The 22,154-nt window shown below is 50.3% G+C and overlaps 2 protein-coding genes across 2 annotated transcripts in view; both read right to left on the reverse strand.

The window, feature by feature from the left end:
* RPL13 (ribosomal protein L13) lies at positions 1-3,624 on the reverse strand. The gene is made up of 6 exons (XM_080702904.1): positions 3,609-3,624; positions 3,275-3,384; positions 3,054-3,195; positions 2,695-2,868; positions 2,265-2,321; positions 1-163 (listed from the first exon to the last, which is right to left on the reverse strand). The coding sequence occupies exons 2-6, from the start codon at positions 3,376-3,378 to the stop codon at positions 5-7; spliced, it is 636 nt and encodes a 211-aa protein (XP_080559030.1). The 5' UTR covers positions 3,379-3,384; positions 3,609-3,624; the 3' UTR covers positions 1-4.
* A 5,101-nt stretch (positions 3,625-8,725) lies between these two features.
* The window catches only part of SPG7 (SPG7 matrix AAA peptidase subunit, paraplegin), a gene marked incomplete at both ends in the record, with an annotated part of 38,295 nt that continues 24,866 nt past the window's right edge, over positions 8,726-22,154 (reverse strand). Inside the window, 6 exons of the mRNA XM_080702044.1 lie at positions 8,726-8,920; positions 12,913-12,990; positions 14,056-14,222; positions 15,365-15,521; positions 18,140-18,255; positions 20,750-20,860. Coding sequence (XP_080558170.1) covers positions 8,726-8,920; positions 12,913-12,990; positions 14,056-14,222; positions 15,365-15,521; positions 18,140-18,255; positions 20,750-20,860 — 824 coding nt within the window. The remainder of the gene's footprint in view (positions 8,921-12,912; positions 12,991-14,055; positions 14,223-15,364; positions 15,522-18,139; positions 18,256-20,749; positions 20,861-22,154) is intronic.

A 22,154-nucleotide genomic window follows, 5' to 3' on the forward strand; every position in this document is an offset into this window, starting at 1 on the left:
CGCTTTATTTTTTCTTTTCAACGTCCTGCTCTGCAGCTTCCTTGGCCCTCTTTGCCCGGATGCCAAATAGCCGGGCATTGGCACGGGCCATGCGGAGACTGGCAAAGGCCTTGAAGTTCTTCTCCTCTTCGGTAATGACTCTCGCTTTCTCTTTCTTGTACACCTGGGAGGAAGGACAGGGGTCAGAGCCCACAAGTGGACCAGCCGGGGCAAGGCTGCAGCTACCTACCATCAGCAGAAACGCAAGGGCAGCACTGCTGAGGAACTGCACGAGCTGTGTGAAGAGAAAACCACCCTCCCTGGAGGGAATCTGCCCAGCTAGGCAGGGTGGACACGTGCCTGTGACCCCAGCACTCGGGACGCCGAGGCAAGAGCAGCACAGGTTCATGAACAGCCTCATCAACCAACTCGTGAGACTCTTAGCAACCTAGGGAACCTGTCCAAAACACGGGCTGGTAGGCTAGGCGTGTTGGTACACACTTCTAATCCCCGCGCTTGGGAGGCTGAGACGGGAGGATTGCAGGTTCGAAGCCAGCCTCAGCTACTGAGTGAGGCTCTCAGCAACTTAGTGAAACCCTGTTTCCAAATAAAGTATAAAATAGGTCTGGGAGGATAGCCCGGAGGTAGAAAGCCCCTGGGTTCCACCCCCAGTACTACCAAAAATAAATACAATAAAAATAAAACAAGGGCTGGTGATGTAGCTCAGTGTTAGAGTGCTTGCCTACCATGTGTGAGGCTCTGGGTTCAATTCCCAACAACATAAAACAAATGTAATAAAATAAGGCTGGGCATGGTTGCCATGCTTGTAATCCCAGCATTTGGGAGACAGACTGGAGGATTACAGTTTGTGGATAACCCCAGCTACGTAGCAAGGCCCATTGTAACTCAGTGAGACCCTGTTTCAAAAATTAAAACCAAGTGCTGGGAGTGTAGCTCAGAGGTAGAATGACCCCAAGTCCCACCCCCCAGTATCTCAAGACAGCCCAGGCATGGTGGTGCGTGCTTGTAATCCCAGCACTTGGGAGGTAAGTAGACCACAGTTCTCAGCCAGCCTCAGCTGCTTAGTGAGGACCCCTGCCAACTCAAAACAAGGCTTGGGTGTGGCTTGGAGGTCAAATGCCCCAGGGTTCCAACCCCAGTGCTGAAAGACAAAAGACTAAAAAATAGGTCTGGGGTAGCCAGACGTGGTGGAGCATGGTTATAATCCCAGCATTTGGGAGACTGAGACAGGAGGATCTGGGTTCACGTCCAGCCTCAGCTACTTAGTGAGGACCTTTGCAACTCAGTGAGACCCTGATTTTAAAACAAAGAGTAAAAAATAGGGCAGGTGGTGTAGCCCAGAGGTCAAATGCCCGAGTTCCATTTTCAGTACCAAAAAAAAAAAAAAAAAAAAAAAAAGATTTTGTCAAGCATGGCGGAACACGCTTGTAATCCTTAAATTTGGAAGATCGAGATGGGAGGACCTCGGTTCTTGGCCAGCCTCAGCTACTTAGTGAGACCCTGTTTCAAAATAAAGAATAAAAATTGGGTAGGGGGTATAGCTTGGAGGTCAAATGACCCTGGGTTCCATCCTCAGGCCCGGAAAAAAAAAAAAAGAAAAAAAAAAGAAAAAAAAAAAGAAAAAAAGAAAGAGGGGTAGCTGGGTGTGGTGGTGCACGTTTGTAATCCCAACATTTGGGAGGCAGACAGAAGGACTGCCTCAGCTACTTTGCAACTCAGTGAGACCCGCTTCAAAAGATAAGGCTGGGGGTGTAGTTTAGAGGTAGAATAACCCCCTGGGTTCCACCCCCAGTGCTGCAAAAAATAAATAAAAATAAAAAAATAAAGAATAAAATTTAAAAATGAGGGGCACAGTCGGCATGGCAGCCCTCGCTTGCTTGTAATCCTATACCGGAGAGGCTGAGACAGGAGGATTGCAGGTTCAAGGACAGTCTCAACAGATAATAAGACTTGTCAACCCAGCAACATCATTTCCAAACCATTAGTAAAATTGAGCTAGGGTGTAGCTCAGAGGCAGAATGCCCCTGAGTCCAATCCACAGTACCAAGAGAAAAAAATAAAGGGATCGAGGGGTGCAGGAAGCCAGGAACAATAGAACACCTGCAATCCCAGTCCTGTCACCTTAGCAAGGCCTATCATTCCCAGTACGAAAAGGGGAAACAAGATCCAGGGCCAGGGAACCTTCCTGTCCAGACACCCAATCTGGTGCCAATACACATCCACATGCCACAAGACCTGAGCCCAGCAAACCAGTGTCTACTTACGTTCCGGATGGGCATCACTGGCCCGGTCAGCTGGGTGGCCAATTTGAGTTCTTCAGCCTGTTTGTAAGTAGGAGCCGAATGAGCCAATATTACCTTCCCAAGGACCCCAGATTCACTACCCATTAAGTACCCATTTCACCAGATCTTCTCTGCTCCTGCATCTACGTGTTGCACACTTCCTGAGCCCCTACAGACTGTTCTGCCTCACCAAAAAGGGACCCCTAAGTGACGTCCACACAGGTGGACACTGCCAACCTCCTGCACGTTTCCTAGGGCTCGCGCCCCATCACACATCCCAACTAGTTCTAAAGAAAAAGGCTACGGGCCAGATGTTTTCTTACCACACCTGGTTCCAGAACAGAGGCGGTCACAACCTAAGCCCAGCCTTTCAGGCCCCCCAACAACCTCCCACTCCAAGCGCCGCACTCACAGAGCTGTCACCCTTCTTGGGGGCCGAGGGCTTCCTGGGGAAGAGGATGAGCTTCGAGCGGTACTCCTTCAGTCGCTGCACGTTGGCCTGCAGGGACTCGGTGGACTTGTTCCGCCTCCTCGGATCCACAGAGATGCCGATGGTGCGGGCCACCTTCTTGTGGATGCCGGCCACCTGCCGCAGACAGGCGTGGATGAGGTCCCACGGAAAGCCTCTCCTGCCTCCCCGATGGAGCCGCTCGCCCGTCAGGTGGAAAAGGGTTCAAACGTGCTTTCATCAAGGCAGTACAGCGATTCCGGAGAATGTCATCACACGGCCGAGCCCACCCGACGCCCCCGCCACGCGCCGCCCGCACTCACCCTCAGCTCCTCCAGGCTGAAGCCCCTGCCGGCGCGGACCTTGGTGTGGTACCTCACCGTGGGGCACCGCACTATGGGCCGGATGGGGCCGGCCGCGGGGCGGGGCGCGATGCGGCGCGCTTTGGCTTGCCGGGCCTTGCGTCTGGGAGAGAACGAGGCCGCGTCACCCGCGGCCGCGGCGCCCCTCGCCCGCGCCCTGGCCCCCCCCGCCGACCGCGCACCTGCGGATCTTCCGGGCCGGCTGGTTAAACCACGTGGCCACGCGCCGCTGCCAGTCCTTGTGGAAGTGGGGCTTCAGGATCATGCCATTCCGGCTGGGCGCCATGGCTGCCTAGGGCCGCGGGGGAGAGGGCCGCGAGTGAAGGCCGGCGCGGACGCTCGGCCCGGGGCGCCGCCCGTAGCCCTCCCGCCTGGAACCCGGCCCAACGCCATCTGCAGCGGCGAAAAGGCCCCTCTATGGCCGAGCGGGAGGCTGCGCTGGGCCGATGGCGGCGGATGGCGTCCGATGGAGCCCGGCGGTGACGGGCGGGCGGGCGGGCGGGCGGACGAACTCACCTCCTGTGCTCGAGCCGCCGAGCGGAAAGGAACTGGCGCCGCAAAGAACGCTGGGGTGGTAGAGGGCCCGGCCAATCAAAGAAGCCGGACTGTTCTGACCAATCAGAGCCAGGCAGGACGTGACGTTGGCGCTCTCCGGGTCGCTCTAGCCCGCCGACACCTGTGCCCCGCAGCGCCGGCGGAACTGCAGCCCCGGCCGGAAGACCTGTTGCAGCAGCCGCACCGAGGCCGGGAAGCTTCGACGGCGCGAATTAGCGTCCTCAAGCACTCGTCCTCGCTGCAGCACTTATTCCCCGCCCATCCACTGGGAACGTTTGTGATTGTTTTATTTATTGTCATAATTGGTGCTGGGGATTGAGCCCAAAGGCAGTCTATCTCTGAGTTACACTCTCACCCCATCTTCTTTGTTGTACTGGGAATAGAACCTGGGACATTTTACTTTTGTGCCACACCCCCACCCCTAATTTATTTTGAAACAGGGCCCACTAAGTTGCTGAGGCTGGTCTCAAACCTGTGATCCTCCTGTCTCAGTCTCTCATACTGGGATTATAAACATTCACCACCGCTCTGAGCTTGCTTTCTTTCTTGCTTGCTTTCTGGAAGTGGAAACTGAACTATTGAACTCAGGAGTATTCTACCTCTGAGCTACACCCCCCAGGCATATTCTTTTTCTTTTCTGTACTGGGGATGGAACTCAGGGCCATTCTACTTCCGAGCTACACCACACCCCACCCTATTTTCTATTCTTTAATTTGAAACAGGGTCACATTGAGTTGCAAAGGACCTCAACAAGTAGCTGAGGCGGTCAGCCAACTGTGATTCTGTCTCAGCCTTCCAAATGCTGGGATTACAAGCTTAAAAAAGTGACCCTGTTTCCAAAAAATATATATATATATCTGGGAGTGTAGCCTGGAGGAAGGGTTTCCAGGAACCCCAGTACCACCAAAACCAAAACCAAAACCAAAGTGCTCCACCACACCTGGCTTTCATTTTTATTTTGAAGCAGTCTCTCCAAGTTGCTGAGCCTAGCCTTGAACCTGTGATCCTCCTGTTTCTGTATGTGTGTGTGTATACCCAGGAGGATTCTTCCCCCAAGTTACATCCCCAGCCCTATATTTTATTCTTTTTTTTTTTTTTTTTCCAGTACTGGGGATTGAACCCAGGGGTATTCTACCTCCGAGCTACACCCCCAGCCTTACTTTTTATTCTTTATTTTGAAACAGGGCCTCACTAAGCAGCTGAGGCTGTCCACAAAATGCAATCCTCCTGTCTCAGCCTCCCAAATGCTGGGATTACAAGCATGCAATGCCACACCTGGCCTTCTTTTCTGTTTAAACAGGGTCTCACTAAGTTACAGAAGGACTCACTAACTAGCTGAGACTGGCAGTGAACCTGTGATCCTACTGTGCCTTGCTGCATTTCTGATTTTCTAAAAAATTAATATAAGCCAGGTGTGGTGGACATACCTATAATCCCTGTACTTGAGAGGTTGAGACAGAAAGATCACAGGTTTGAGACCAACCTCATCAACTTGGCAAGAACTTGTTTCAAAATAAAAAGAAGCCAGGCGTGATGGCACAAGCCTGTAATTCCAGTACTTGGGAGACTGAGATAGGAAAATCGAGGGTTTGTGGCCAGTGTCAGCACTTAGTGAGGCCCTGTTTTAAAATAAACAATAAGGGCTGGGTGTGGCAGCACAGGCTTGTAATCCCAGCATTCAGGAGGCTGAGACCAGAGGGTTTGCAGTTCCTGGACAGCCTCAGCTACTTAGTGAGGCCTTTTGTGACCTAGTGAGACTCTGTTTCAAAATAAATAATAAAAAATAGGGCTGGGGGTGTAGCTCAGAGGTCGAATGCCCCTGGGTTCCATTCCCAGACCCACAAAAAACAAAACAAAAATAAATAAATAAAAATAAAGACTAAAAGTAGGGCTGGGTGTAGCTTGGAGGTAGAATCAATCCCCAGTACTACAAAAAGTAAGAAAAAAAAATAAAAAATAAAATTGGGCTGGGGTGTATGTAGCTCGATGGTAGAATGCCTATGAGTTCAATCCCCAGTGTCACAATATAAAAGAGCAAATAAATAGCCAGGTGTGGTGGTGCACACTTGTAATCCCAGCGCTTGGGAGGCTGAGTCAGGAGATCGTAGGTTCAAGACCAGCCTCAGCAATTTTGTGAGACCCTGCTTCAAGATAAAAAGAGCCAGAGGTGGTGGCACAGGCTTGTGATCCCAGTGTTTAGGAGGCTGAGACAGGAGGATCGGGGTTCACACCAGCCTCAGCTACTTAGTGAGTTTCTCTGCAACTTAGTGAGACCCTCCCTGTTTCAAGATAAATAAAAAATAGGGCCGGGGCTGTATCTCAGAGGTAGAATGCCCCTGGGTTCAACCCCTAGTTCCCACAAAAATAAATAAAATGAAAATAAATATAGGCTGCTGGGTGTGGTGGTACACACTTGTACTCCCAGCATTTGGGAGGCTCACAGAGGAGGATCTGGGTTCAAGGACAGCCTCAGCTACTTAGGCCCTTTGCAACTCAGTGAGACCCTGTTTCAAAATAAATAATAAAAAATCAGGCTGGGGGTGTCACTCGGAGGTAAAATGCCCCTGGGTTCCATCTCCAGTACTGCAGAGAGAGACAGAGAGAGCGAGCGCGAGCGAGCGAGCGAGGACGCGCGCCAGCGAACCGGCACTTTCTCCACAAGGAAGCAACACATACCCAGCTAAGGAAAGGTGGATCTCAGAAGGGAGCGTCAGGCTTGGCTGTGCTCACTCTGCTGGTCATGGGATGGAGGGTCCAGAAGGGTCAGAACTGAGCCTGCCTAGCCGGGCGTGGTGGCGCACGCTTGTAATCCCAGCATTTGGGAGGCTGAGACCGGAGGATCGCGGTTCTCGGACAGCCTCAGCTACTTAGTGAGGCTCTTTGCAACTCAGTGAGACCCGGTTTCAAAATAAAGAATAAAAAATAGGGCAGGAGGTGTAGCTCGGAGGTTGAATGCCCCTGGGTTCCATCCTCAGACCCGCAAAAAAAAAAAAAAAAAAAAAAAAAACCCAACTGAGCCCGCCTCCTGTGGCGCCTTGCTGCCGCTCACCCACGTGGCCTGGGGCAGCCCAGCTGCTCAGGACCCTCGTGCTATGCTGGAGCCCCTCAGCTCAGAGCCTTCGCCGTGTGGGCACCGTGCAGTTGTGGCCTAAGACAGGCAGGCGTTAGGAATTCCAAGGTCTTTCTGAGTACAAATGGGCTGCAGATTATCAGTCAGTGAGTCCAAGTCTCAATAGCTTTTACTTTTTTTTTCTTTTATGGTACAGGGTCAGAACCCAGAGGCTTTTTACCTTCAGTCTATACCCCCAACCCAACTTTATTTGGAAACATGGTCTCACTAGGTTGATGAGAATATCATTACTTGGTGAGGCTGTCCTCAAACCTGTAATGCTCCTGTTTCAACCTCCCAAGTACTGGCATTACAAGTGTGTGCACTGTGCTTGGCTGTGAAGGACTCACGTCTGTTCCTGGAGCGACGGCCGTGAGTGTCAGGCTAGGCTGCACTGCACCCTACTACACTGCAGTGCCCCTTTTTTGTGGTGCTATGGATGGAACCCAGGGGCATTCTACCTGTGAGCTGCACCCCAGCCTTATTTTTATTTCTTAATATTCTTTTGCAGTACTGGGGATGGAACCCAGGGGGCATTCTACCTCTAAGCTACACTCCCAGTGCTATTTTTTAAAATTATTTTTGAAGCAGGGCCTGAGTTGCAGAGGGCCTAAGTAGTAGCTGAGGCTGGCCTCGAACCATGATCCTCTTGTCTCTAATTCCCCAATGCTGGGATTATAAGCATGCACCACCACGCCCGGCTTCCAGCCTTATTTTTATTTGGAAACAAGTCTCACTAAGTTGATATAAGCCTCAGTGAATTGCTGAGGCTGGCTTCACATCTGCTGTCCTCCTGTTTTAGCCTCTGAAGTACTAAGGGTTCAGGCATAGGCCACGACGTCTGGCAGTACCCTGGTTCTTTACTGTGCTGTGGTTTTAACTTCTGCTAGCTAGACATCATCTGCTCATCAGTCAATGATTTCCCAAAGGATAAACAGACATGGGCCATCTCCGCTTAACAATTACAGAGGATGCCACCCTAGGGTAGAGACGCAGCTCTGCCTCCTATGTGCTACTCTGTGGTAATAAGCATGGAGAACTGGGCAAAGGCCAAGGTGTCCTCTCCCCAGACTAGCTGCCCACCGCAGGTCCTCCTACGGCCTCGCAGGCTTCCCAGGGCACTGAGTCAGCAGGCGGCAAGAGAACAATCTCTTATCAGCAAGTGACTACAGTCCATAGCTTCAACCACCACCACGCGGGGGAAGTGGAGACACACAGGTGAGACACCAGGTGAGAGCAAAGTGCACACTGCACCGGGAGCCGAGCCCACTGCTGGACGTCCATCCCCAGAGCCCTACAAAAGAGGTTCATTTCTTGTTATTGTATGGTTCAGAGTATAACTGAAAACAAGATCTGTGATCCAGCACACACCCGCCAGCCCAGCTGGGCAGCTCAGTACAAAAAGATTCTCCACCTGCACTTTCTTTGTGGTGCTGGGGATGGAGCCGAGTCTCTCGCATGCCAGGCAGGTGCTAACCACTAAGTGGCGTCCTCATCCCATCCACAGAATTCACTGGTGGGGGAGATGCAGGCGGCGGGACTGGTGAGGAGAGGTCCATGCGGCGGCAGGCAGCAGAGTTGGGATCCTCTGGGGCCCAGTGTCCAGTCCCAGCGCTTGATCCCTTGAGGAGCCGGCCCCATGAGCGTAACAGTGGGCTCAGAGGGCCTCCCATGGAGGCTTCTGTTAGCATCTGAGGGGGCCTCAGGACAAGTGCTGGGACTGTTCGGTCTGAATGAGGGGCTGCCTCCAGACCCCAGCACAGTCCCCTCACTGGGATGTGAAGCACAAATACGAGTCCAGTCAGCAGCTCTGCAAAGAGGTTTACTAACCACAGAGAGGGAATACATACATCTCAGGACATGGCAGAACCCTCCGAGGCTAAGGTGGAGGTGAGTTCAGATCTCGGGAAAAGACACGGGGCAGCCGGCTAAGGAGTCCTGGATTCCTGTGCTAAGTCCAGGACTGCAGCTACCTGGGCCAAGAGGGCTCTTCCCCTTGAGGTGGGAGCTGCGGAGCCTCCTCCCCGGGGTCCTGCTGCTCCCTCTGGGCATCGATCCACTTCTGTGGTGTGATCATTTTCTTGGGCCCATGGGGTGGCGGGCCGATGAGGGCCTCGATGTCTTCATAGTTGATCACTTCCTTTTCCAGAAGGGCATTTGCCAGCTAGAGAGACAAACGGAAGTGTGTGAGTTCCTGCCTTTGAGAGCAGCGCATCCGAGAGGGGGATGCGTTCAACAGAGGGTCTCTGTGTCCCCTCCAAGCCCGAGGCCCGAGTGTGAGCAGGACGCTGGGGGTGGGCACACTCCCAGGGAGCGGAGGCACAGAGCTTCCCTGTCTCAGCGGGGAGCAGCCTCCCAGCTGCCAGCCCTTCAATGCTCTCCTGCCTCTCAAGCTGCACTTGTTTTTGGCAACCACATTTGCTTCACCAAACAAGGTGTGTTGCCTGGGGAGGAGGGGGCTGTGGAGCCTCCAGCTGGAGCCTGGGAGAGGGGCTGACACTGAGGCGTGATGACTGTGGGGAGGGAGATGCTGCCATTCCAGACACTGTCAGAGATAACTTGAATTTATCCCAAAGCTGGGTGTGGTGGTGCATGCCTGTAATCCCTGTACTTAGGAGGCTAAGATAGGAGGATTGCAGGTCCCAGTACTTGGGAGGCGGAGACAGGGAAATCGCAGGTTCATGCCAGCCTCGGCTACTTACTGAGGACCTCTGAGCTGTGCCCCAAACAAATGCTGTGAGAAGATATCAGACGATCCCAAAGAGGGATGCTCTGCACGACACCACGCTAGTCCTCCAGGACGGCCATGGTCATCGTGAACAAGGAGAGTCTGAGGCACTGTCACAGGCAAGAGGGGCCCCAAGGCGTGCTACTGCATGTCCTGTGGATCCTGGGCAAGAGGGAGGAAATGGGAAGCACATCCGGCCTCTGCTACTAAGTGTTATGCTGGGCCCTGGAAACAGTCTTGCTGATGGGAAATGCTAACTCTAGGCAAACAGGAAATGTAGAGAACTTTTTTTGTGTGTGTGTGTGTGGTACTAGGGATGGAACCCAGGGGCTGTCTACCTCCCAGCTACACCCCCAGCCCTATTTTTTTATTATTTTGAAAAAGGGTCTTATTGAGTTGCAAAGAAAATCACTAGGTAGCTGAAGCTGTCCTCAAACCGTGATCCTCCAGTCTCAGCCTCCTAAATGCTAGGATTACAAGTGTGTGCCACTACATCTGGCTATAAGAGAACTTTTTGTACTACATTTATAACTTTCCTATAAATATAAAAGTATTCTAAAGCTGCACGTGGTGACACATGTCTATATTCCAGTATTGGAAGGCTAAGACAGGAGGATCACAGATTCAAGGGTAGCCTCAGGAATATAGCAAGATTATTTCAAAGCTATATAAAATATATTATATAAAGTTAAAAATACATATATATATACATATATATCCATACATACACACACACATACACACACACACACACACACACACACACATATATATGATGGGAAGGTATGGCTCAGAGGTATAATATCCCTGGGTTCAATCCCTAGGACCACACACACAAAAATTCTAAAATAAAAAGCACTTTTTTTGGGTAGTCCTGGGGATTGAACAAAGGGGCCTTCTACCACTGAGCTTGCATGTGGGCCCAGGCTTTTCTTTTTTTTTTGCAGTACTGGGGCTAAGTCCCAGGGGCATCCTATCTCCAGCTACACTCAGCCGATTTTTTATTCTTTATTTTGAAACAGGATCTTACTGAGTTGCAAATGGCCTCACTAAATAGCCAAGGCTGTCCACAAACCACGATCCTCCTGTCTCAGCCTCCCAAATGCTGGGATTACCACCACGCCTGGCTCTATTTTAATTTTTAAATTTTTTGTGGTATAGGGGCTTTCTACCTCTAGGCTACACCCTATTTTTTTTTTTTTTGTTTTTTGTTTTTGTGGGTCTGGGGATGGAACCCAGGGGGCATTCAACCTCTGACCTACACCCCCTGCCCTATTTTTATTCTTTATTTATTATTTTATTTTATTTTTTGGCGGGTCTGGGGATGGAACCCAGGGGCATTCAACCTCCGAGCTACACCCCCTGCCCTATTTTTTATTCTTTATTTTGAAACTGGGTCTCACTGAGTTGCAGAGGGCCTCACTAAGTAGGCTGAGGCTGTCTGCGAATTGCGATACTCTGGTCTCAGTCTCCCAAATGCTGTGATTACAAGTGTGTGCCACCAAGCCTGGCTCACCCTATTTAAAAATAAATAAATAAATAAATAAATAAATAAATAAAATATATATGTGTGTATATATATGTATGTATGTGTGTATGTATACATACATACATATATACACATATACATACATACACACACACACACACACACACACACACACACACACACACACACATATATATTTTTTGGGTAGTACTGGGGATGGAACCCAGGGGCTTTCTACCTCCAGGCTACACTCCCAGACCTATTTTATATTTTATTTGGAAACAGGGTCTCTTAAGCTAGCTGAGGCTGGCTTTGAACCTGTGCGATCCTCTTGTCTCAGCCTCCCAAGCACTGAGATTATAAAATGCATGTGCCACCACGCCCGGCTGTCTATTTTTTATTTTGAAACAGGATATCAATACATTTCGGAGGGCTTCACTAAGTTGCTGAGGCTAGCTGTAAACCTATGATTCTCCTGTTTCAGCCTCCTGGGTACTGGGATTATAGGTGTGTGCTATCACGCCCAGCTAATGAAAATATATTTACTTTTTGTGGTACTGGGGATGGAACCCAGGGGAACTTTACCTCTAGGTTACATCCCCAGTCCTATTTCTCACTGAGTTGCAAAGAGCCTAAGTAACTGAGGCTGTCCATGATCTGTGATTCTTCTGTCTCAGCCTCCCAAATGCTGGGATTACAAGTATGCACCACTATGCCTGGCAAAAATAATTTTTTTTTTTAGTACTGTGGATGGGACCCAGGGGCATTCTACCATCTGGGCTACACCCCAGCCCTATTTTTTATTCTTTATTGTGAAACAAGGTCTTACTAAGTTGCAGGGCACCTTACTAAGTAGCTGAGGCTGGCTGCGAACTGCAATTCTCCTGTGTTAGCCTCCTAAGTACTAGGATTACAAGCGTGCACCACCATGACTGGCTGGCAAAAATAATTTTTTTTGCAGTCTGGATATGGAGCCGAGGAACATCTGACCTCCAAATACACAACCTGCCCTATTTTTTATTCTTTATTTTGAAACAGGGTCTCACTAAGTTGAGGAGGGCTTCACTAAATAGCTGAGGCTGTCTGTGAACCACAACCCTCTGGTCTCAGCCTCCTGAATGCTGGGATTACAAGCGTGTGCCACCATAGCCAGCCAAAAATAATTTTTTTTTTTTTTTTTGTGGTACTGGGGTTAGAAGCCAGGGGCTATTCTACCTCCAGGCTATACTCTCAGACCTATTTTATATTTATTTATTTTATATTTTATTTTTGTTTATTTGGAAACAGGGTCTCACTAAATTGCTGAGAGCCTCACTAAGTAGCTGAGGATGGCTTTGAACCTGTGTGATCCTCCTGTTTCAGCCTCCCAAGAGCTGGGATTACAAGCATGCGCCACCACACCTGGCCAAAAATAATTTTTGGAAAATTTCAGGAAAAAGGTTTAAGTGTTGGAAGCCAATTAAACACAATTTTCAGCAGGCGTGGTGGCGCAGGCTTGTAATCCCAGAATTCGGGAGGCTGAGATCAGAGGATCATGGTTTACGGACAGCCTCGGCTACTTAGTGAGGCCCTCTGCAATTCAGTGAGACCCGGTTTCAAAATAAAGAATAAAAACTAGGGCAGGGGGTGTAGCTCAGAGGTCGAATGTCCCTGGGTTCCATCCCCAGATCCGAAAAAAAAAAAAAAAAAAAAAAAAAAAAAAGCAAATTGCTGATAACTGCTGATGCTGCGGGACTGTTCAAGAGGGCCAAGGATGCTCTTCTACTGGGATAAGCTGGCTGGGCATGTGCTGATAGAGCAAGGGCAGCGGTGGGTGCTCGACTCTAGGTGGGCTGGGTGGAATCAGTGTTGGGCCTTCTCCTTCCTTCGCTTCTGGCACATTCAAACTGCCCCGCGGAGGGTGGGTGGGTGCTGTGCTGTGTGCCCATGTGGCCCTCACCGCCTGCAGCTTGTCCAGGTTGTCCAGCAGCACCTTCTCAGTGTGTCTGTAGGCCTTTGCCACCAGCAGTTTTGCTTCCTGTGGAGCCAAGGGAAAGAACCGTCATGAGAAAGGACAGCTGACCACTATCCGCAGACTTGCCACTGACAGCCAGCTCCAATACCAAAACGCAGGAAGGAGACAGGTTTGGGAACACTGGTCTCCTCTCTCACGGTGAGCAGCCGTCTGCTCCCACGCCATCCTAGCACACCTAGTTCACGGAGCCCACGTGCCAGCCACCTACACCCTAGAGGCAGCAACTGGAGGGCCCCGTCTGTCCTCTGCCATACTCACAGACGGCGCTGAGCCACAGGAGTGGGAGCTGTCCCAGGACAGGCCCAAACACTGCCAAGCACTGTGTTGGTGCAGCCTGAGGCCACAGGGAGCATGTCCATGCTCTGTCATTCAGTGTGGCGTTTTTTTTGTGTGTGTGGTACTGGGGATTAAACCCAGGGGCATTCTACCCCTGAATACATTCCCAGCCCTACTTTTTTCATTCTTTATTTGATTTTTTTTTTTTTTTTTGGCGGGTCTGGGGATGGAACCCAGGGCATTTGACCTCTGAGCTACACCCCCGGCCCTAGTTTTTATTCTTTATTTTGAAACCGGGTTTCACTGAGTTGCAGAGGGCTTCACTAAGTAGCTGAGGCTGTCCGCGAACCACGATCCTCCGGTCTCAGCCTCCCTAATGCTGGGATTACAAGCGTGCGCCACCACGCCCGGCTTTCCATTCTTTATTTGAAACAGGGTCTCACCAAGTTGCAGAGGGCCTAACTAAGCAGCTGAGGCTGGCCACAAACCTGCGATCCTCCTGTCTCAGCCTTCCAAGTACTGGGATTAGAAGCGTGCACCACCACGCCCGGCTCAATGTGTTTATATGACATCCTCTCAAGATTCACATCTACAATTCCATTTGGAGCATCCAGGTCCTCCTCCAAGAAAACAGGCTCAACCACAGGTTACTGTGAAAGCAGGGTTCAGGATGGGAGAACCCACATCAGGTCTGCAGCAGAGTTCTTGGCAGCGAGCAGGCCGAGGGTGCTGGCGAACTTGTGCTTCCCCCCATGGGCATGGAATTTGGCCATATGGCCCAAGAAGACTCACATGGTCCATCATCTGCTGCAGGCCCTGGCTGAAGGGGCGCCGTCCAATGCCCATGAGGCCCTCCTGTGCTTCAGGGAAGGAGACAGGCCCGATGCTGGGCACCATCCCAAACTGTCTCACCATGGAGTAGGCGATGCGGGTGACCTTCCTCAGGTCGTCCTGGGCCCCTGGAATGTGAGGTAAGGAGGGCGTTCTCAGGAGCACCCGTGCACAGGCCCCATCAGAGCTGATGTGGACAGGCGCTGCACTCCCTGGACACGCCATCCCTGATAATGTCCACTCGCAGACATCAGGACGTCTGTACCTTGCCGCTCTCCTTAGAGAGTCTTAATGTTCAAACAGGCTCTTGGATTAAAGTTGGCCACTCGAGATGCCGTCACAGCCACTCATGGCAGTTCTAGAGCATGAGACCAGTGCTGCATGAGCCAAGCTGGCCAAGCTGGAGCTTGGTGTCCCTGGGGTCGAGGAGTGACTCCTGATGTCTATAGGCATCCCCGTGGAATAACAGCTTGAAAACAGGGAAGCTAGCCGGGCGCGGTGGCGTATACTTATAATCCCCGCGCTTGGGAGGCTGAGACAGGAGGATCGCACAGGTTCGAAGCCAGCCTCAGCTACTCAGTGAGGCTCTCAGCAACTTAGTGAGACCCTGTTTCCAAATAAAATATATATTAAAAAAAAAATAGGGCTGGGAGTATAGCCCGGAGGTAGAAAGCCTCTGGGTTCCACCCCCAGTACCACAAAAAAACCAAAAAACCAAAAAACCAAAACCGGAGGCATGGTGGCATCTGTCTGTAATCACAGTATTTGGGAATCACAGGTTCAAGTCCAGCCTCACCGATATAGTGAGACTCAGAAACCTAGTGAGATCCTGTTTCAAAAAAAACCATTTATACTGGGTGTGGTGGCACACACTAGTCATCCCAGTGCTTGGGAGGCTGAGACAGGAGTAGCAGTTTCCCGGCCAGCCTAAGCTACTTAGTGAGGCCCTCCACAATTTAGTGAGACGGTTTCAAAATAAAGAAACAAAATCAGACTGGGGATGTAGCTTGGAGGTAGAATGCCTCTGCGTTCAATCCCCAGCTCTGCAAAATGAAAAAAGAAAAATAATCAAAGAGCTGGGGGTGTAGCTTGGCTTAAGAGGTACACTGCCTCTGGATTCAATTCCCTATGCCACCCAAAAAAACAAAAACACACAAAAAACTCTGATAAAGTTCAAAGTTCAGATTCACCCGTCACACGTACAGACGGAGGGAAAGAGATGATGCGCCCGTACCAGCGCCCCAGCGCCCCGCCCGCGGGCCGCCCTCACCGGAAGTGACTCTGCTGAAGGAGATGGCCTCGGCTGCGCGGCCACCCAGGGCCATGCACATCCGCTCAAACAGCTGCTCCGTGGTGAACAGGTGCTGGTCTCTGGGGAGCATCTGAGCAAAGCCCAGGGCGGCATTTGTCCGAGGTGCGATGGAGACCTGCAACAGTCCAGGGCTGAGTCAGCACAGGGCAAGGGGGCTTTAGAAGACAGCGAGCAGGCCTTTCTGCAGCGTGCGGTGAGGCGGAGCTCAGAGCAGCCGGCCTCTCAGGGTGCACTCCAGCCCAGCCGCAGGGCCTGCTGCCACTTGTCTGAGGCCAGGCCCTGGACTGCACAGTGGGCACCCACATCCCAACAGTCACAGCGTCCTGAGCGGTCACTAAGCGACCTCCAGTCTAGGCCACATGATTTTGGGAAACTGCATAGAATACCACCATAAAAGTGAGAGCCTAGATGGGTGTGGTGGTGCACACCAGGAATTCCAGTACTTGGGAGGCTGAGAAAAAAGAGCAGCAGGTGAGAAAAAGTAAAAGGGCTGGGGGTGTAGAACAAAGGTAGGAGGTTAATTCCTAGAAAACCCCACTAAAAAATAAAAGGGCAGCCAGGCTTGGTGGTGCACACTTGTAATTCCAGTACTTGGAAGGCTGAGACAGGAAGATCCGGGTTTGTAACCAGCCTCAGCTACTAAGTGAGGCCTGCTGCAGCTTAGTGAGACTGTTTCAAAATGAGTAATACGCCAGGCGTGGTGGCGCATGCTTGTAATACCTGTGCTTGGGAGGCAGAGACAGGAGGATTGCTCAGGTTTGAAGCTGGCCTTGCTGGCTTAAGAGACCCTGTTTCCAAATAAAAATATAAAAAAAAGGTGTCTGGGAGTGTAGCCTGGAGGTAGAAGGGTTTCCAGAAACCCCAGTACCACCAAAAAAAAAAAAAAAGGAGTAAAATCAGCTGGGGATGTAGCTCAGAGCTAATATGCCTCTGCGTTCAATCTTCTGTACCGCAAAAATAAACAAACAAACAAACAAACAAACAAATAAATAAATGGGCTGCTGGTTGTGGTGGCGCTCCATTGTAATCCCAGCATTTGGGAGGCTGAGTCAGGAGGATCGCAGTTCTTGGACAGCCTCAGCAACTTAGTGAGGCCCTCTGCAACTGAGTGAGACCCTGTTTCAAAATAAAGAATAAAATATAGGGCTGGGGGGTGTAGCTCAGAGGTAGAATGCCCCTGGGTGGGTTCCACCCCAGGACTGCAAAAATAAATAAATAAATAAATAAAATAAAATAAAATAAATAAATAAACTGGGCCTGGTGGCGCATGTTATAATCCCAGCATTCGGGAGGCTGAGACCAGAGGATCTCAGTTCCCAGACAGCCTCAGCTACTTAGTAGGCCCTCTGCAACTTAGTGAGACCGTGGTTTTTTTTTGTTTTTTGTTTTTTTTTTGTGTGGTACTGGTGGTGGAACCCAGAGGCTTTCTACCTCCAGGCTATACTCCCAGACCTTTTTTATTTTTAAAATTTTTTTTGGTGGTACTGGGGGTGGAACCCAGAGGCTTTCTACCTCTGGGCTATACTCCCAGATCTATTTTATATTTTATTTGGAAACAGGGTCTCACTAAGTAGCTGAGGCTGGCTTCGAACCTGTGCGATCCTCCTGTCTCAGCCTCCCAAGCCGGGGGATTACAAGCGTGCGCCACCACGCCTGGCTGTGGCGCATGCTTTTAATCCCAATATTTGGGAGGCTGAGACTGGAGGATCGTGGTTCAGGGACAGCCTCAGCTACTTACTGAGGCCCCTTGCAACTCAGTGAGACCTGGTTTCAAAATAAAGACTAAAAAATAGGGCAGGGGTGTAGCTTGGAGGTCGAATCCCCTGGGTTCCATCCTCAGACCCACAAAAATAAATAAATAAAATAAAATAAAGACTAAGCCAGGCATGGTGGCACACACTAGTAATCCCAGTGCTTAGGAGGCTGAGACAGGAGGATGGCACAGGTTCGAAGGCAGCCTTAGCTACTTAGTGAGGCTCTCAGCAACTTAGTGAGACTCTGTTTTCAAATAAAATATAAAAGGCCGGGTGTTGTGGCACACGCTTGTGATCCCAGTGCTTGGGAGGCTGAGACAGGAGGATCACACAGGTTCGAAGCCAGCCTCAGCTACTTAGTGAGGCTCTCAGCAACTTAGTGAGACCCTGTTTCCAAATAAAATACAAAATAGGTCTGGGAGTATAGCCCAGAGGTAGAAAATCTCTGGGTTCCACCCCCAGTACCACCAAAAAGAAAAATAAATAAAATAAAATATAAATAAATAAATAAATAAATAAATAAATAAAAGCTGGGCATGGTGATGCATGCTTGTAATTTCAGCATTTGGGAGGCTGAGACAGGAGGATCATGGTTCCTAGACAGCCTCAGCTACTTAGTGAGGCCCTTTGCAACTCAGTGAGATGGTGTTTCAAAATAAAGACTAAAAAATAGGGCTGTGGGTTTAGCTTGGAGGTAGAATGTCCCTGGGTTCCACCCCAGTACTGAAAAAAAAAAAAAAAAAAAAGAATAAAATAAAAGAAAGAAATAAGGTCTCACTAAGTAGCAGAGGGCCTGGCTAAGTAGCTGAGGCTGGCCATGAACCTGAGATCTCCCTGTCCCAGCCTCCCAAGGATTAGGATTACAGGTGTGTGCCACCACGCCTGGCTCCACTGTTGCGGGGACCTCATGAAGCACAGTGCACAATCCTCCCACCCAGCTCGGTGAGGCCTGTGGAGCTCGGGCTTTCCTGCCACCTACCTTCATCACCGCCTCCGTGTGCTCCAGCAGCCAGCCGACCAAAGCGTGGCCCGACTCATGGAAGGCAACCACCTTCTGCTCCTCCTTGGAGAGGATCTTGCTCTTTTTGGCAGTCCCTGAAAGCATGGCAAGAATGGAGTTCAGGCACATGGTGCCCCGAGCCTTGGCCTCTGGACCTCTTCTTGCCTGGTGCCTCAGGTCGGCCCCACTCTCACCACGACTGTTGCTCCTGACCCCCGCTCAAGGGGTTCTTAGGGAGGAGGGTGGCAGAGAAGGTCCCTTTCTCTGCTGAATGCTGGAATCACCCAAAGTGTTCCTGCAGACCTTGGGACCAGCTGCCCCTTCACTGATCCGTCCGGCCTCCTGGGTGGGCTGGCAGGTGGGGGCCCAGCGGCTGGCTTCTGGTTTTGCCACTGACAGGATTTGCAGGGCTCTCCTCTAGACGGAGGCTTCTGCTTTCCACTCGCCTCACATCCTGAGGTGGCTGCAGCTGCAGCTCTAAGGTTCCCACTGGTCCCTTTAGGAGCTGACAGTCCATTCCCCAAGGGTCTTTATTTAAACTTCCCCGGATCGAACCTCTAGTGCAGCTTCATTCCCTTTTCCAAACTTTCCAAATACCTTTAAGTTCCACTCTATGCAGTCTGAATATGCTCCAGGTTCAAGTATTTAGCATAGCATGCAAGCAGAATCTTGTTCCCCTTACCATGAACTCATCTAAAGCACACCAGCAGTAGCAGGTGACACCGCTTCAACCAGAGCTCACTACAGGGCTTGCAAGTGTGAGCGCACAGCCTTGGAGGACAGGCCAACCCGGAGAACGAGCCGGCGCCGTGGTGGAGCATGGACTGCGCAGCACTAAGCACACCCGAGGCAGTGCTCTACGGGGCTTTTCTTCAATGGCCTGCTGCTTCCCGCAATCACTCCAGCTTTCATACAGTTACTGAAACCGTACTAACTCCCAACTACAAATAAATGGCTTATCTGAAGCAAGCTTCCCACAGGATGCAAAGGCCTTTCCTCTGCTGGCGGCTGGAGAGAAACTAGGCTCTGCTCTGGGCAGAATGGCCACCCCTTCTGTCCTTCCCAGGGACCACTGCTTCTCATACCGAAGCCTTGAGGAGCTGGGTGGCATGTACCTTAAATATTAACTCAAGCTGAGGGCAGCTTGTAATTCCAGTACTTGGGAGGCTGAGACAGGAGGATCACGCAGGTTCGAAGCCAGCCTCAGCTACTTAGTGAGACCCTGTTTCTAAATAAAATATAAAATAGGTCTGGGAGTGTAGCCCGGAGATAGAAGGCCCCTGGAGTTCATCCCAGCACCACAAAAAAAAAAAAAAAAAAAAAAAAAAAAATTTAAATGGTCATCAGCAGGCATGGCGGTCCATGACTTTGGGTTTGAGGACAAAGGACAGCCTCAGCACATAGCAAGACTCTCACCAACCTAGGGGAACTCTTTCAAAACAAAAGCAAAAAAAAAAAAAAAGGGCTGGGGGATGTAGCTCAGAGGTGTGATGCCCTGGGTTCAATCTCCAGTACCACCAAAAATAAACAATAAAAAAACAATAAAATGTTCATCATCTGCGTTAGGTGTGGTAGCGCACACTTGTGATCCTAGTACTTGGGAAGCTGAGGAAAGAGGATTGCAGGTTCACCGCTAGCCTCAGCTACTTTCCACAACTCAGTGAGACTCTGTTTCCAAAATAAAGTATAAAATAGGTCTGGGAGTATAGCCCAGAGGTAGAAAGCCTCTGGGTTCCACCCCCAGTACCACCAAAATGAATGAATATATAAATAAACAAACAAAATAAAAAATTGGGCAGGGGATGTAGCTTGGAGGTAGATTGCTCCTGGGTTCCATCCAACAGACCCGCAAAAAAAAAAAGAAATAAGAGGGTCTCATGCCAGGTATGGTAGTGTATAGCTGTAATCCTAGTACTTGGGAGGCTGAGACAGGAGGATTGCAGGTTTGTGGACAGCCTCACCTACTTAGTGAAGCCCTCTGCAACTTAGTGAGACCCTGTTTCAAAACAAAAAATAAGGATGCGGGTGTATCTCGGAGGTAGACTGCCCCTACGTTCAATCTCTAGTATTACATAAAAAAAAATAGTGTAAGCCAGGCGTGGTGGCACACGCTTGTAATCCTAGCATTCGGGAGGCTGAGAACAGAGGATCATGGTTCGAGGACAGCCTCAGCTACTTAGTGAGGGCCTCTGCAACTTATTGAGACCCTGTTTCAAAATAAAGACTAAAAAATAGGGCAGGGGGTATAGCTTGGAGGTCAAACACCTCTGGGTTCCAGCCCCAGACCCGCAAAAAAAAAAAAAAAAAAAAAAAAGTGTCTCACAAGATTGCTGAGCCTTGGTACATTGCTGAAGCTACCCTAGAACCTGTGATCTTTCTGTCTCAGCTTCTAAGTACTAGGATTACAGGTATGCACCACCATGCCAGTTAGCTAACAGCACGTTAAACTAAGGAAAGGCAATTATCTCTTGCTACTTAAACATCAGGATACCTGTCAGGATCTCATTCTGTTTCACTTAATTCCTGTGTGACGGACCATCCCAGTCTTCCTAACAACACAGCACTCCACAAAGGGCCTGGCCCTCCTACCAGCAAGAACGCGCTCCACGGCGTACTCAAAGTTGGACGTGTGGACAGACGTGTGCCCCTCGCGTGCCGCGTGCAGTGCAGCCTCATTGCAGATGTTGGCGATGTCAGCGCCTGTCAACACAAGCCACGGGCCTGGGCAGGGGGAAGGACGCGATGCTCTTCCCTGCCTGGGCACGGGTGAGGAACTAGAGGAAAGGGGGCTCTCAAGAACAAAAGAAGTGGGAAGAGAACAGCGGCCAGCAGGGAACAGTACAAGAAGCAGGAGAAGTGAGACTACAGGAAGGCTGAAGCCAGAGGGTCCTGAATCAGGCCAACTTGGGCAACCCTGAGACTTGGTCTCAAAATGAAGGGGAAAAAAATAAAAGGAATCCTAGCACTTAGGAGGCTGAGATAGAGAGACTGTAGGTTCGTGGCCAGCCTCAGTAAGTTAGCAAGGCCCTCTACAACTTAGTGAGACCCTGTTCAAAAAAGCAAAAAATTAGCCTGGCGTGGTGGCGCACGCTTGTAATCCCCGCGCTTGGGAGGCTGAGACAGGAGGATCACGCAGGTTCGAAGCCAGCCTTAGCTACTGAGTGAGGCTCTCAGCAACTTAGTGAGACTCTGTTTCCAAATAGGACTGAGTGTATAGCCTGGAGGTAGAAAGCTCCTGGGTTCCACCCCCAGTATCACAAAAAAATAAAAAGCAAAAAATTGCTTTTTTTGTGTGTGGTACTGGGGGTGGAACCCAGAGGCTTTCTACCTCTGGGCTATACTCCCAGAACTATTTTATATTTTATTTGGAAACAGGGTCTCACTAAGTTGCTAAGAGCCTCGCTGAGTAGCTGAGGCTGGCTTTGAACCTGTGTGATCCTCCTGTCTCAGCCTCCCAAGCGCGGGGATTACAAGTGTGCGCCACCACGCCCAGCTTGCAAAAAATTAAAGGATAGAGGTGTAGCTTGGAGGTAGAATGCACCTGGGTTTAATCCCCAGTACCCCTCACCACACACACAAAGGGTTAAGGGTAGTTATGCACACTTGTAACACCAGTACTTAGGAGGCTGAAGCCAGGTAGAAAGACCTTCCCAATCTAGTGAAACCCTGTTTTAAAACAAAAACTAAGCCAGGTGTGGTGGCGCACTCTTGTTATCCTAGCATTCAGGAGGCTGAGACAGGAGGATAACGGTTTTGTGGCCAGCCTCAGCTACTTAGTGAGGCCCTTTGCAACTCGATGAAACCATATTTCAAAATAAAGAATAAAAAATAGAGCTGGGGGTGTAGCTTGAAGGTAGAATACCCCCAGATTCAATTCCCAGTACTGAAAAAAAAAAAAAAAAACTAAGGTCGGGCATGGTGGCACATGCTTGTAATCCCAGTACTTGGGAGGCTGAGACAGAAGGATCCCAACTTGTAGCTAGCCTCAGGCCCT

The sequence above is a fragment of the Muscardinus avellanarius genome (assembly GCF_963383645.1).
Source record: "Muscardinus avellanarius genome assembly, chromosome: 10".
In the NCBI taxonomy this organism is placed as follows: domain Eukaryota; kingdom Metazoa; phylum Chordata; class Mammalia; order Rodentia; family Gliridae; genus Muscardinus; species Muscardinus avellanarius.